This window comes from Centropristis striata, chromosome 14 (genome assembly GCF_030273125.1).
Source record: "Centropristis striata isolate RG_2023a ecotype Rhode Island chromosome 14, C.striata_1.0, whole genome shotgun sequence".
NCBI classification, from domain to species: Eukaryota; Metazoa; Chordata; class Actinopteri; order Perciformes; family Serranidae; genus Centropristis; species Centropristis striata.
In genome coordinates this window covers 17055245-17071937 of record NC_081530.1, presented here as the reverse complement: position 1 = coordinate 17071937, position 16693 = coordinate 17055245, and the positions used below count along the sequence as shown (strand labels likewise).

General features: G+C 39.2%; 1 protein-coding gene across 2 annotated transcripts in view; it reads left to right on the top strand.

The window, feature by feature from the left end:
• The first annotated feature begins 4185 nt into the window (after positions 1–4185).
• pleca (plectin a) overlaps positions 4186–16693 on the top strand; it is a 118351-nt gene continuing 105843 nt past the window's right edge. Inside the window, exons 1-2 of one of the 2 annotated variants that reach the window (XM_059350673.1) lie at positions 4186–4223; positions 5218–5428. In XM_059350673.1, the coding sequence (XP_059206656.1) occupies positions 4221–4223; positions 5218–5428 (214 nt within the window). In that variant the 5' untranslated portion in view covers positions 4186–4220. Of the gene's footprint in view, positions 4224–5217; positions 5429–15234; positions 15332–16693 lie in introns of those variants that run through there. The other variant, XM_059350676.1, reaches the window with a different exon arrangement.

Genomic DNA, 16693 nt, shown 5'->3' with positions numbered 1-16693 from the left:
TCAAATAAAAAAACAGCCTCAAACATAAAGTAGAAAAAATAATTATACATATATTTAAAGGTCAACTAAAATCCAAAAAAGGCTGGTCTTTCTTGAGTTTGCTTTGAAAACTATCAACACCATACTCATTTTTACATAAATCTATATTTAAGGGTCACAAGATTGCTTGATTGTTAATAGGTCGCCAATGTTTATCAATTTGATTGCTATCAGGCATCATTTTTGAATAATTTCGTGAGCCAAGTCTGTTTTCTCAGAACTTTTAGTTTTTGTTGTTGTTGTTGTTGTTGTTTATACATTATAATGACGGTATATCTTAATTTGAGGAGCACAAGGCCCAATTACAGCATGTTTCCAGAGCTTTCAACAACATTTCATGGCCTTTTTTCAGTGGATGGAGTTACTCCGTTAACATGGAGAACTATTTATTTGACTTACCTTAAGTTATTAACACTTCATTATACTTTAAGACGACAAACTTTGATTTTTGAATTACAAGACAGTCAGCACTGAAGATCTTTGTCCAAAATCAGCTTGGAATTATTATTAATATTACTGAGTGGTGGAAGAAGTATTTCGATCCCTGACTTAGATAAAAGCACTAATACCACACTGTGGACTTTTCCACTACCAGTAAAAGTCCTGCATTTAAGTAGTACACACACACATACACTGTAATAAATTATGCTATAGTCATTTCATTTTACTTAATATATTTGATAAAATGTATTAAATATAAATGCGTCCTTGATTTTGAGGTAGTTGTTTAAATAACTTTAATATAAAATGTTTGAGATACAATCTACTTATTTTAATCACATTAAATATAATCTCTAGGTGTATGTAATTCTAAATCAAGAGGATTTTGAATGAATCCAACACAATAGAATTAGGCCGTTTTTAATTGACAGGCACTTCCTGTTAAGTTATTACCTCAACTTGTAACGTAGTTAGATTTAATTAATAATATTGCGTGCAATCGGTTGCCTTTTTTTTTTACAGTGTAGGGGTAAAACAAGAAAGATCCCACTATGTAAGTGTGTATAGAATCACTGAAGCCACAGTATGTTTACATTCCCAGCAGCCATCTGTTTCCACATGCAGGACAGATGCTGAGCTCAGCAGTAATGTGCTGGCATCTCCAGCAGCATCCTGAAGGTGTGAAGTTCAAGGAAACATAACGGATTTATGATCAGTACAATATGCTCAAATATATCCCCCCTTCAAGCGTTGCATGAAATCATTGGTTTTCACTAGATTAAGCCTCAGTCTGGAGGGTGTAACGTGTGAAGCAGCCCCTGCCTCTGCGCGCTGCCATCAACCTGATCTGGGTTCAGTTTCCACATGCGCACCGAGCGCGGTATCAGCCTCTGCTCTTCTCTCATCCCCATCCTAACGCGTTGCCTGCCGTTTAGCGACAACTTCCCGAGCCGATAGCACGGAGGGAGGCATGCAGGCAGGCTGAGGGAGCGGATTGTTGCTCTCTGCTCGCACTGCAGCCCGGATCAGACCGGCTCCGCATCCCACAGCCAGGATACCGCAGGACGCAGGCGCGACTCCCGCTGCGGCTGAGGAAGATGCTCGCCTAAGTTTGAGCGGATCTAACTGGGACGACGGTACCACTGCAGTGATTTTTTTTTAACGATTGGGACCAAAAACAGCAGCCATCCTGGATATTTTTTGCGTGAGTAGCTACATCAGGAATGCATGTTTTGCCGCATCGCTACGGTGTTAATCACATGATTTAGTGTCATTGGAAAAACCTGCAGGTTATAAATAGTCATACCTGTCACCACTAGGAGGAAATGTGTTTTTTTTTTTTTTGCGTCATGCTAACCTGTCAAACAGCAGGTGCACCTTTCAGGTATCTCATCGCTGCAGCTCAGGTCAAAGATTTCAGGTGTGGCGATGCAGTGCAGCTCAGAGCCAGAGTCAGTGGGAGTTTGAGTCTTCTTGGGAGGATCCAGACTTGACAGTTTTATCTGATGATCAACAGATCCAGTCCTAATGAAGTCCATCAGTTGTTCACAGTTTCGAGAGGCAGAAGAGAGACACAGACAGAGAGGGAAAGAGTGTGAGAGAGAGAAAGGGCGCCTCAGTCAGCTGTCAGTGTGATTCAGCCACTGTCAGAGTCTTTTCATACCAGCACACACCACTTAACTTTCTTCCTTTTCCAAGTCCTGAGAGTTTCAGGAGCATGCTCTCTACAGCTCCTCAGGGTTGCCTGGTAACTACGGGTCAGCCTGATGCTTTCAGCTTGCTTGGGTGAAGGCCATACAAGAAAGCAACGGCAGGCTGAATAGTAATGTGTTAGAAAGAGGAGGAGAGAAGTAATGCTGTCATTAGAGGTGTTTAATATGTGTATAAAATGTCTCAAAGTCAAAGCAGCAGATGATTTTATGTGCATGTGATGAATGGAGAGATCAGAGCTCTGCAGTACAGTGATAATGATTAATTTGCAGAAAAAAGATCACACTGCTGCCTCACTGACTGAAGGATTCTCTACATTCAGGCTATACATTTGCATATGTGATAACTTTCTGTTGTGGCTCGAGGCGATCTTGAGATCTCTCCCTCTCTGCTGTGTGTACGAGCTATTTCCGAAGCTATGAATTTTTAACATGACTTTCCTAGCCTTTTATACAACCCAGTCTGCATTTTCCTGAATCATTCATACAGAAGCTTGTATTGTAAATGACGGACTGACTCTGCAAAGCAAAGCGGAACCTGTTAAAAAACCAATATCATCACCATTTGACCAGTCAAATAGTGGCTAAATGCCCATGTGTCCATTAGGATCAGTCAGTGACTAAAACAGGAGAGTATAATGTGTTCCTGCTCTACTTTCAGAGGCAAACACTGGTGTTTGTTTGTCTGTGACATATTGAGATAAGAGTTGATAAGCTGACTGGTGAAACAAAAGAAAACTTCCATACAGGTTGAGAAATAATATGTTGTGTTAAGATGTTCAATGTTTTGCCAGACCACACAAAATGCTCTTTATTAAGCTGACTTGATGGGATGAAGGTTTAATAATAATATAAGGAATAAAAGTGTTGCAGTACTGCAGTCCTAACAACAAACAGCATGCGGCCAAAAATAGCCTTCCTCAAAATCATACCCTGAATGTGAACTGTATCTGATGCACTGTAGACATTACTCCTGGGACTTCTGTCCAATCAGAGAGGCTGTGGCAGTACAGCCAGCGCCCCTGTGGGGAGCATCCTGAGTGCTGGATGGTGACTCAGCTGAAAAGGAAACTGGAAGTGTGGTGACGTAGTACAGTGCATCAAAGGCACCTGCCCTGCTCCTCACAGCAGCTCTCTGAATGAGTTAGGTCTCAAGGATTTTAGTGATACTGTCTGAGCACTGAGCAGTAAGACTGAGCTTTTGTCCTGGTTACTGCACATTAGGTCTAAATATAGATGCTCCAAAATAGGAATGGCCATTCATAACTTTTCGTGGAATTACATTACGATTAGAGTCCTTATGGGATTTTTAAAACTGATCTGTCCTAATTTGTCCTTTAGAAGGGACAAATTCACTGCTGACTGATATGGAGGATTCATTTTTGAGCTGGAACAAAAACTGACCTTTTTCATGTAAGATTTTACACCAATTTTATCACTGATAAGACTATGCAAAGTACTCAGAAGGCTATTTCACAAACAACTACCTTTTATTATATGGTATTTAAAATTATCATACATTATGAATACAATGTATTGAATTGCAAACCAATTCTAATTACAACTGAGAAAATAAATAGCTTTAGAAATATAACAAATAAATAAAGCTTAATAAATATCAGTAATATATGTTCAGTCAGTAGCTGACTATTTAAATAAAATAAAAATAAATAGCTAAAACAACATTTCTAAAACACTCCAAGCAGTCTGTTTGTGTTTACCATTACCTGAGCCTGTCCCTTTAAGAGCGCGTTGCATCATGGGTTGTTTTTAGGCTAACGTTAAGCTAACGGTTACACACCTGACCTTTAATTAAGCCGTTAACAGGTGTTCTGGGGATGATAAACCACATAATGTTTGCATGTTAGTCCCATTTAATGTTAAGCTTATCATTTTTGCTGCGGGGGAGGAAAATTTACGTTACCGCTAACAAGCAACATCCCAACGAATAAACTAAAATGGATTTTACAGAATCGTCCGTTGGGCGGCCAAGAAATAAGATGCTACAGAAAGTCATGCTAACGTTGGAAAATGGTAAGTCCTCAAAATACTGTCGTTAGCTGTTTTACGAGTAAAATTAGCCAAAAGTCAGTTAAAATCCCTCTGTGGCTCAAAAACATTGCATTCTGTCAAAAAGTCTGGCTGGAGATTGTGTTAGACGGTCAGTCTCTTAAAAGTGACTAAAACCTGAAAGCTGATGAAATTTCAGAACAGCTGAATAGAACTATTAGCATGTTGACTCTAGGAATAATAATAAACATTTAAACAAACAACACATAAACAAACATTTAACTTGTAAGACAGACCAGTAATGTGTTATGTTTACACTAATAATAAAAAAAAAAAAAAACAATTTTCCTGTAACAGACTTAGTTGTACAGTACTGTTAATACATATGCCAAATTCATACAAATAGTGTATGGGGTTAAGTACTATTTTTTTTTTTATTAAGTGTGATAATACATTTAGTTAAAGGTGATGGAGATAAGTTTTCCTTATCAAAAAGTTACCAAACAGACTATATTTGGGCAAGGCTGCACAACGTATCGAATTGAAATGCAATAAAGAATAGTGTAATATCCAATTCGCAGAAAGGCGCAATATTTATTAAAGGCAAAAATCTGTCTTGTACATAATATGCCTCATGTTGCACATACAATCAGAATTAAGTTTTTGTTGTGCAGCAATATGTCCCAGGCTCCAAGCATACATATCACTTTTTTGAAATCTAGTGGAGATCTTTGGGGAAAAAAGCACTTTAAATCTGATGTTTACCAGAAATGCGCTCATAAGTCACTCAGCGTGTAAAAAGCATAAAATAGGTAAAACTTAGTTAACTGAGAGACCCAAATAAAGAATTCTTCAATCGTCTGAGAGGCACAACCCTACTGATGGTCATTTTCTCTGTCTGCTTGAAAATCACCTGATGATGTGATTTCTAGAAACAGGCCTTGCTTTCTCTCTGTTCTGTTGTTTTGAGGTTTTATTACTCCATGCTTATCATTTTCTTTTCACTATCTCCATCCAGATGGAGGAGGTGAAGGACAAGCCCAAGAGGAGGCCTCTGGTCAGGGCTGCATCAGAGGAGAGCTCCAGTGACCTGAGTTCAATAAGTTACTCTCCGTCCCCTGGAGACACTCTGCCCTGGAACCTGCCCAAACACCATCGCATCAAGCGCTCCAAGTCAGCCTCCGGAGATGTGCTGGACCCAGCAGAGAGGGCCGTCATCCGTATCGCAGGTACGACGTTCACATGGAAGGAGACAGGTGTCTGAGTGGGATGTATGTGCTGAAAGATGATCTTTTTAAGTTCTGGCTGCTCGTTTTCTTTGTGTTCCTGCTGCAGGGATTATTTGCAAACTCTGCTGTAAAACTGCTGCTACCAGCGGTTCTTAATGCATTTAATGTGGAAATTTGCCTCTCTATGGTTGATCATATAACTGTGGAGCAAGTTTGTGATAGCTGATAATCGTGTTTAGTCTGTGCTCCTCACTGTGGCTGCCTGCTGGCATGTTGGGCCTTTATTTATCATCCACTTGTTGTATCAGCTATTGTCTAAAATGTTCACTTCAAGTTGGAAGCTGGAGTTTTTAGTCATTGCTCTTGGCTGTTGACTCACTGCTTTCCTCCACTGAGCTCAGGCTCCGTTGCATAAGCTGAAGGCCATTCTGTGTTCATGTTCTTGGTAAAACCAGTAAATTAATTACCTGTGTTGGCTGTTTTACTACCATACTGTAGACCTGTGTCATGCTGATATCTTGGTGTTTGCATGGCCAGTTGTTTTTGCTCATATGTTTTCTTTCTTCTATATTTAATCACCTATTTGCAGATTTGCATTGACCTTTGAGAATTTATGTCCTCAGCTGCAGACCTGTGTTTTCTTTGGTTATTGTTTGGCATGTGCATTATAATGCTTTCCTGCTGTTGACTTAGGTTATGGTGAAGATTATGAGATTTATGGGCTGAACTGGTTGTTTTTGTTTGCCTGTGGGCACATTGCTGTGTCCCTCTGGTTCAGGGTTGTAAACACTTCTTATATACAGCCCAATCATATAATTCCCTGTGATTTTGGCTTTGTGGTTTTTGCGACACACAAAATAGGAAGTCTCATTCACATTTTCTCCGCACACTTTGTATTCAGCCAAGCATAAGAGAAATATTTACTGAAAAGTAAGGGGTTTATGTCACCGCATGTTTACTCTTCTTCATATCATAATTACAGTACATCTAAACTGTGTTCTGCAGCTCACACTGCTGCCACACTCACTCTCACTGCCAACCCTAAACGTATACCTCATAACTTATTCACCAATTATCATCTGCTCATTAACAGCACAACAATATTTAATAGGAAGATATTGTTTGTTTCAAACAAACAATGAAGTTTAGGACATTTAAATAGGCATATGTTGCATGTCGGCTGCATAGCTTTGTATCATGCTACAGCTGTTCATCAGGTCAGTTTTTGGGTTAAATCTATCCCTCCTAATTCACTGCACACTATATTACCTAAAGTGCCAAGATCTACAGTTTCAAATTTGCATGCATACTCAACACTACCTCGGAGACTCTTGCAGGCAGTTTAAAGAGATATATTGCATAACAACATTATTACCATCCCTCATTATGCTCATTTATTTCCCTTGGGGGGGTTCAGACTGTTAGGGAGGTTCTGCAGCTCCTTCACCTCTGTTAGCTGTCTGATCACCGAGGCAGGGCTCAGAAGATGTGGCTCGCTGCCTCAGCACTTCCTGTGGTAGTCCATACTGTCTCTTCGGACCACAAACGGCAAAACCAACCCCCCCCCGGTCGTCTCTGATATTGATTAGGTGGGCTGGGGTGGGGTACTGCAGTAGTGTTGTGTGACTGGGTGTTATTGTCTCTGCACTCACAATAGAAGCAGCAGGAATGTATGACTCCCAAGTACTTCTGCAGAGCTGGTTGATGAGCTCGAGTTTCAGGAGATCTTAAGATATCTGGTTGATTTGTTTCTGTTGTTTGAAACTGTTCATCTGAAGTCCTTCTCATGACTTCCTGAAGTGCCTCTAAACGTGAGCAGGTCGCCTGGGGCCCATGAAATGCATTAGATAAAGGCGACTGTATCAATGTTGTCTCATTGGATTGCTGCCATAATGGCCCTGGCCCGATTCATTAGCCTTGTGAGACACATGTATACAAGGCCGGAGCTGCAGCTGTATCTCACCACAAATGCAGACAGGACCGTTGGTTATCAAGCTGCAGACAGTTTGAGAGGCAGACAACTAAATAAGATCTTAGTGAGAATTTATTGGTTTATGTAGCTTTCTAACATGCTAGTTTATCAAGCAGATAACTGCCACTTTCAATAGTTAATCTGCTGATGTCTGTATAGAGTTAAAGTGATTAAAAGAAACAATGTGATAATTAAAGACTGAATACAGAGGTTTGCAGGATTGTAGAGAAGAGGGGAGTGAGTGGTTTTGGTTTAGCAAGTCCCATGTTGGCCCGTGGTTCATGATGACCACTAGGTGCTGAGAGGCCTAAAATAACGGAATTGATGTTAGTGAGTCATTTACTGGACTTATGTGGTGCTTCTTATTTAGACCAACATCAAAACTGGCTCCTTAGGGTGGCTGGGCCCAGCATTAGAGATAGGGCGATGAGCTCAGACATCTGGAGGGAGCTCGGAGTAGAGCTGCTGCTCCTTTGGGTCAAAAGGAGCCAGCTGAGGTGGTTTGGGCATCTGGTAAGGATCCTCCCGGGCCCCTCCCGTTAGAGGTGTTCTGGGCATGTCCAGCTGGTAGGAGGCCCCGGGGAAGACCCAGAACACGGTGGAGGGATTATATCTCTCTCCTGGCCTGGGAACGCCTCAGGGTCCCCCAGGAGGAGCTGAACGTTGTGGCTGGGGAGATTGCCGCCTGGAATGCCCTGCTTAGCCTGCGGCCCCCGCGACCCAGCCCCGGATAAGCGGACAAGAATGGATGGATGGATCAAAACTTTCTCAGCCCAATAAATGAATAACTTAAATAAACTGGAAAAAAAAACATTCCATTGCACCAGGGGAAAAGTGTAAATAAGTACCATGGTATTATAAGGACTCCCGAGCTTTGACCACAAAGGCGAGGAAGGAATTAATATTATTATAATACGGCAAAAATAAATTAGCTTTTTGGAGTCCTTAACATACTTAAAAAGTTAGAAACTTTGCACATGCGTCAGGTCTCATAATAAGGCATATATTTAATTTAATTTATGTTTTTGTTTACTTCATCAGGTAACTCTTTCCCAGTTGCTACTTATTTTGAATGGGGTACACAAGGTGATAGTCATAGGTGGTTTAGATTATTATTGACATGTTTAGCCATGCCAGCACCAGGAGGATGATGCTGTTCTGTCACTTAGTCTTTGAATTGTTTGAAGGTGTGAATTATCATCTGGTACAGTGATGGTATGAACACAGTGGTGTCCATAAACACTGGCTGGTTTTTGGTCCATTTTTGGTAACTGGATGTACTAAACAGAGTTTTTCTCCTCCTCCCTTTTCCTCCTTTTTTTATAAGTCCTGTTTCTCAGGGAGAGATACAGCATGACTCATGCTGTGTCATGCCCCACAGTGTGGGAGAGGAGCACAGTGTTATTGCAGTACCAGTGAACCATTCCATATTCCATCCAGGAACATCGCTGAAGGATGTTTGACTTCACCAAACACAGAACAAGAACAAAACTGTCAGACAGAATGACGAGGGAACAGGAAATTGGCTTTTTACTTATGTTTGCATTGAAAATACGCCTGTTTTGTTGTTGTTTTTGTTGTTGTCACTATTAGATTGGTCTTGTTTTTTTGTCTGGAATGAAATATCCTTACTTCCTCTATTATTGTTTTCTTCCATAGTTCATTTTTATCCCAAAGAAGAACACTTAATGCTCAGTTGTAAATGTTCAGAAAAGTGTGACGTACGTCTTAATGTCTGTAGTTTCTTACTTCTTTCTTCTGTTTCAACGAACAGTCAGGAAAACGCTGTAGGGTCTGCTCGAAACAGATTCAGATAAATTATTTAGAACTCCTTTCAGGGTGGGGTTACACTGTGTTTGTGCAGTTTCTGTCAGAATATTGAATTGTGGATCCATTATTGATTTTACATTTTGCAGTAGGGACCCTGAGGTACTCTAGTGCACCATACAAATAAATGCAAGGTTTTTTCCCCCTTCTGTCTATGAAGCCGTTGTGTTTCTTTCACTATGTTACTTTCCTGAAGCTGTTTCCAAAAAATGAAGATTGCCTTTATACTTCCAGTATTAACAGATAATGCATTCCACATTGTAGTGAGGTGGTTTGTGCAGTATAGCTGCTGGACACTAGAGGACAGTATCCAAAGAGAAAGTGCAGTGGAGTATCCCTTCATTTACTGCACAGTGTTTCTTTCATGAACCATCCATGTGATCCCACATAAAACTTTAATGCATTTGTTTAGATCTAGACTCTGATAGAACTACACGTGTGCAGAGTAGTAACATGTAGAGCTGAGTCAGCAATAGAGTGAATGTTTAAATGGCAGAAAAACAAAACAAAAACAGAAAATTATATCTCTTATCAGGGTCATTGGCCAAAAAAGGTTGTAAGTTACACTTTAAACTACATGGAAAAGGAAAAGCAAGGCATTATTTTATGTCTGGCTGTTTGTTTTACTCAGTAAGTAAATAATAACTCAGAGCTAAGTAGGTTTTCAATAAAGATACACTCTCCCTGTCTGAGTTTAATTGTGGCTTTATTTACTTGTTCATGTGAGCTTTACTTGTAATTTAGATTTTCCTTACAGGGCTTATTTAGGATGTAAAATTTAATTTAAATTAAAACCTTGTTTTGATTAATTTTCTGCTCTGCATTTACTTTTTTTAAGGTTTATTAAATCTGGGCGCATTTGCACTGCATGCATTGTAGGTTTTATTTATTTATCTATTACTCTTTTGTGCACTTTTATCTAATTTCACTTCATTTTTACTGTATTTTTTTCTAGTTAAAAAAATGGTATATAAAACAAAGCTATTATTCCTTTCCGTGCTTATCTAATTTTTGTTAAATTTTATTATTAATCATTTTATTATTTTAGGGAGTGCTACCTAAAACAAAACTATTTTTTATTTGTGTACTTTTATTTAATTTGACTTTTATTTTATTTTCAATTATTTGTTTTATAATAAAAAAAAATGCAACACAAAAAAATATTCTTTTGCATGCTTTTATTAGATTTTCCTTCCTTTTTAATATAGTTTAAAAAGTGAAACACAAACATCTGCAGCAAAACTCAAAATAAATGCTCAGGACTTTCTGTCACCACAGTTACATTTCTTACTGACTTGGGAGCAATAATGCTAATGTGATTACAGTAATAAATATCGGAACACATAACTGCTGCACTGACTACATTTAAACCTGTGATTAGTATTCAGGCTGCCAACCTGTAAGCAAGTAACCAGGCAAGGTTACAAACACAAATCAGTGAATACACAAAGAACAGTCAATGAATAGTGATGGGGCGGTCGTATTGTGCCTTTAGATGTGTTGTTGTTTTCTTTTCTTTTAGCCGAGGACATAAATTAGTGGCACAGCCGGGGCGCAGAGTCTTTACTTTGGTGATGTGTGGGAGGGCTGCTTGGCACTGCGGCCAGCCGCTCGAGCCAAAGTCAGACAAAAGTGAGACTTTCTCCCCGAGAGGCACCGTCCGCTGGCCGGCGATGAGAAAACAGTGGGATGTTTTTTTTACACCCATACTGTGGCAGAGAGGGATTCAAACATTTGCCCATCAGATAGTGAGATCAGAGCCAACGTGTCCTGTCTGCCACAGAAAGACAATGTGGAATAAATCATTGAGTCCGCAGTTTTAAATCTGTAATCTATGTTTTACTTTGGTGGTATCTTTTCAGCTGAGATGTTGTTGTTGTTGTTGTGGTGGGTTGCTTGAACTCCACAGAAGTGATTTGTCACTTTTTACTGTGCAGTGACAACATTTTTTTGATTTTCTCTTGACTTTCTGTAGGTTGCTCTCTTTTCTTTAACTTCTTTCACTGTGACTGTCTCCTAATATGCAGCATTCTCTGTCTTTTACTCCAAACAAGCCACTTTTTTTCTTTTTTTTGTAGTTTGAGTCTGGCTGATGATGGTACCAGGCCTGTCACGATAACACATTTTTTAGGACGATATATTTTCCAAGAAATTATCATGATAAACGATAGTATCGTTGAATCAATGTCATTTTAGTTTTATAACAATATTAGAGCATAATAAGTACATTCTTTTCCACAGCAACTCATTTTTAAATCAAGAATATTAAACATTGGAATTGAAATCTGCAAAAGAAATATTCAAATGTCCTAGGTAATTAAAACCAACAACAAAACATTGCAATAATATAATCATTATGTATTATATTATATTATTATTGAAATAACATATAAACAGCTGGAGTGGCTGCTTGGGAAATATATATATATATATATATATATATATATATATATATATATTTGGCAATTCATACTGCCTGTCAAACATATACAGCATTACTTTAAACACAACACAAAAAAAGCACAAAAAGTCAATATATTGAGTCCAGAAAAAAACTATTGTGTCCATTTTTATATATCGAACGATAAGTCGGTATAGTAATTATCGTGACAGCCCTACATGGAACATGATAATCATAATTTATCAGGAATGTAATCAGATTGCCTGCTCCATGTATCAAAACAAGTGCATCTGTAATATATTTGTTTATAAAAGTCAGTTTAGAGTCCAATAGTCCAGGTATTAAGGTATTATAAATAATTATTATATTCAACAAAATCAACGTTAGCATAATTTTAATTAAAATCTTGCTTTCCTACTCTGTCGAAAAAAAGTTTCTCCTTTAAACAGTGAGGATTAGTGTTAAGATTCAGTTGGCTCAATACCTCTTTTTTTTTGCAAGCATATCAGAGATTGATGGAGTTTTAAACCTCCTCTGAAAGTGTTCTAGGTGCTGGAAGTCATTAAATGAACATCCTTGTCAAACTTTTCTGCAGCGTGCTTTGAGGTCGTAACTCACTTGTTGAGAAACGCTGCTTTTACTTTGCTTGGAGGCTCAAAGTTGCGATGCTGAGTGTTGAAATATTTTTAACGTTCCTGACACGAAGGATTTTTTATTTGAAATTTTGCAATTTGCAGTTTTGTGTTGATGACATTCTCCTACTTCTTTCAGATAGCTGAGTAAACAAGAACTCCCAGCTGTATGAGAAAGTGATAACACACACACATGTGCTCAGGCTGTCAGAATATTTGCAGCGTGTTGTTGATTTTAACAGTGAAAGTATAGATGATGTGCTATTCTGACTGGTCTGACTTTTATGATGCATATTGTCAAATCTTAATACTAGAAGTTGTCGAGCGAGTTGAAATTCAAGCTGTGTGGCTCACACAGAGACAGACACATTATTACACACTTAAAAACACACATGATGAGATGACATTGTTGGGATGATATGCTTTAACAACTACAAGTCTATTTCTGTTGGCCTTTGTTAATGCATGAATAATTTGTGTACAAAATTCAAAGATCAACTCTCATAAGGCTTAATAGATCAGTTGTCATTTTTGATAATTAAACATCATCCATATTTTTTAATGTCATTCTCTATCAATGGAGAAGCAACACATACAGGGTGTCCATAAATTCTCTAAAAAATGTATTTCAAATGCAAATGAACAGACAAATATGTGGAAATTCTTACAAAATGAGGAGTAGATATTGAAGTTTTTTGGCCTCATTTAATACCATTAGTGCCATTAGTTGCACGAAGCACATCAAGACAGTACTTGATTTCTTTGCCATGTTCGCTGTAGGGTGTCAGTCTGTTATCCTCCTCCTTGCTTTCTACTGTCAGCTCCAAACACCGTCTCTCGGGCTCCCTGTGAGTTAAACTGGGGCACAGAGATGGAGAGAAACCGTCCCCCGTGTTTTTGTTTCAATAAACCTTGATACTACTACTCTTGAGGAGTAGCCATTTTTATAGGGGTTCATTTACCACTACCTATTTCATCAACAGGGGACCAGAAATACACAAATGCAATGTGATTAAAAACTCTGATCACCACTGAGGACATACAACAAATCTGACTAAGATATCTCATCAATTGCCTTTGTAATATTTTTTTTAATTTTAAAGAGACTTTATGTCCATCCTGTGTAATCTCAAAGCAGCAATAACAAAATCAATTCATTATAAAAAAAAATCGTATGTGATAAGTCGGGTTCATTTAATTAGTATAAGATCTGTGTCCTGTACCTGGTCGATCTGTGCCGGAGTCCACTTGAAAAGGTCCATGTGTATTCAGGTACTGTTCACATCAGGTGTGAAAACCAACTGTACCAAAACACAGAACTGTCCTATGAGCATGAGAAACAGTCAGTGAGTTGAGTTGCACCAGTCACCTCAAAAAGAAATCATACTCGGGCATGAAAGTAGTTTACCTCATCTAAAAATGCTCCTAATTGGAAAAAATCAGCACTAAAAACCTCAGAAGTTTTACAAATGAGTGCAGTACATGCAGTTCTTATATTCTAAACTGCACAACCATTGGTAATAAAGTAGGAAAGCAGGCTTATCTTTCTCTCAAAAATATAACAATGGTAGGAATAATGTAATGGTTGATTACATTGTATGAACTTAGGAAATTGTGATAGAGGCACTTAACCAGCTGTAACAACAACATTACATATGCCATGTAGATAATGGTAGGTGTACTCGAGTACTTAATCATACATAGGCATGGTACAGATAAATTGTACCTCATATGAAAGAGCCTTTATTGCAAAATCCTCCAAATAATCAGTACAAAAAATCTGCACTTTCCAACATTTGAAAATAATCTTTGTGGACATGTGGTTATTTGGAAAGACATACTCTTAGTAATTCACAGTAAATTTCCTCTGAAATTTTCCTGTCAGAGAAAAGTTCCCAGTGCTTCTTCCAAGCACCACTTCCTCGGAGGAACGTCCAAGTGTAGCTGCAGTTTTTCTTGGCATCCTGACGTACTATTGTCACTGCTTCATCTGAGAGGAGCTGTGATCTCTTTGAATGTAACAGTAGATCTGTTTACTGTTTTCTTGGCACTGTGGAGCAAACATCCACGCTGCTGGAACCACAGGGCCTCAGAATCTGACTCTTTTTATACTCCTTGTGATTTGTGTCGAGTTTCATAGAGATAATGGATATTTTCAGATTTAAGAGGATTGCAAATGCTCATTGTGTTTTGGCTTATGAACAGTTGGACATGAAAGAAACATGAAGTAATTATAATATAATGTGATGTTTCACATGGATTTTTTCTTAACTAATAAGAAGTTCTGCCCTAAAGTTTCAGCTTTCGTTTCCTTTGCTGTGGGCTTAACTTTCACACATATTCAGAGTTGTTTATCTTTGAGCTGTGTGATCCAGTGCTCTGTCCCGTACCGGAGAGGTGTGGTCCTCTGGCATTAAAAATCTGCCGTCATTCAGTTTTGGGAATATGACGTGACTTTGAGGGGAACCATGTTCTGGGAGTTTTTTTTTTTAAGCTGTGAATATTACAGGATCCACTCGGCGTGCCTTGCCCCAGTTTCTCCAGCGGCAGGAACTCAAATAACCCCACGCAGCTTTTCACCGATGTAGCCATGTGTGTCTCTGTCTCTGGGGTGGAGCTGGCCCGTGCGGTGTGTGTGGGATCTGCTGGTCTGCCTCGACTGGTATCTATCACTTGTGGTGTGTGTTCGCCTCTGTGCCTTTAAGAGGAGGGTCTGATATGTGTGTGTGCATGGGTATTTCTCAAACTGAGGAGGGGAGTGGTGGTGGTCTGGAATGAAACCTACAGCTTTAGAGGGAATACTGTGACTGAGTGTGGGCGAGGAAGAAGGTGGGGACAGACAGATAGGTGGACACACAGCCAGGAGGGCTTTTATCAGCACTGAGGGGGACAGAGAGTCAAACAGTGCCAGTGGACAGTCCAAAAGAAAGTTTGAAGAGAGAGGAAGGTGCCCTAACTCCGACTCAGTATCAGCCAGGCCATGTCCATGCCCATGTTTGACCCAGGTCAGCGGCTCACAGAGGAGCAGGACTATGTGCAAGCCTATGAGAACGTCAGAGAAAAGTATAAAGGTAACAACACCCCCCTCTTCTCTTCTTCACTCTTCATAGCTCCAAGTGATGTTAAGAGCATGTTTGAATGGTTATTTGGGGTGAATGAGTGCATGCTCCAGCCAGTGTAGTATGTTGACTCACTTAACGCCATTAATTTGTTTCATATCGATCTGCACAGATGTACTTTAGTTGAAGAGGACTCTCTGTGGGATCTAGAAACCGGAAGTCTAATATTTCTACTGTTGAAATCACATTGAAATGTGTTCTGACACCTTTGCACAAAGCTGCTGGAGAAATGTCAGCAAATTCAGCATCAGATCTTTGTAATTATTATAATTGGAGTCTGGTGGAAGTGATTAATAGCACAGTCAATTAATTCACTCCCAATCTGTGGTGATTTTGAGAGTTTAATGGAAAGATGTCTCTCTGAGTTGCAGGAGGCTGAGCTCTGAACTTTAGGTTGAGCAATTAAATATTGGTAAAGAACAAAGGAGTCGAAGTCTGTGTCCTGTTCTCTGACCTGGCAGCCCTCTTTGCATACAGGCCAGTGTGGGCACAGAGAGGTGAGACATTTGGCCCTCAGTCACATGGCACAGGTCCAACAGTGCAACATGAGTGATAAGAGCCACCAGCCAACAAGACGGCAAATCAGAAGGACATTCACCTGATTATGTCTGGGTAAACAAAGCCATGACTTAAATGTGTTTTTCAGGAAGCAAGATCAACCTCAAGATGTTCCTGCAGCTCATTTCATTACTTGATTCGTGAGTCTTTGTGAGAATTTGACCAATGCAAAACCTGGGAGAAGCAAGTTTTCATACACTGTTCTACCAACTAACTCATGTACAGCTGTTGAAATGCTGCAGTTGCGGCCCTTTTTCAAAGTTCAGTGTTTAAGTCTTCTGCTTAACCCAGGTGTTCCCAACTATTCCACGCCAAGGGCCCCAAATAGCATTAGCTCATGGTTGGGGCCCCCCTTTTGCAAGATGCCTTTAAAAACCCAAAGTAGAACATTTCACCATCACTGAGATCTCATGATGTGATGAATGATGTTTTTACTGGCAGGCAATTAGAGAGATGAGTATAGATACAATTTTGATATGTTATTAGAATTATGTATTCATTTATTTTTATAATAATACACATAATAGATATTTGCTTAACCACTGCTCAACCTTCATGACCTTGTAGCACTCAAAGACCAAGCTTCAAAAAGGCTTACATGATGCACTATTATGATAGGAGGTGTGAGTTTATGTATCACTTTTTGCATTGTATTGTTGTATTCTTGAATTTGAAATAAAAAGCTATTTGCGTATCTAGACATTGCATGCCTAGTTGGTTGTCAGCTGTTTCAGTTAACTTTTTGAAACTAATATT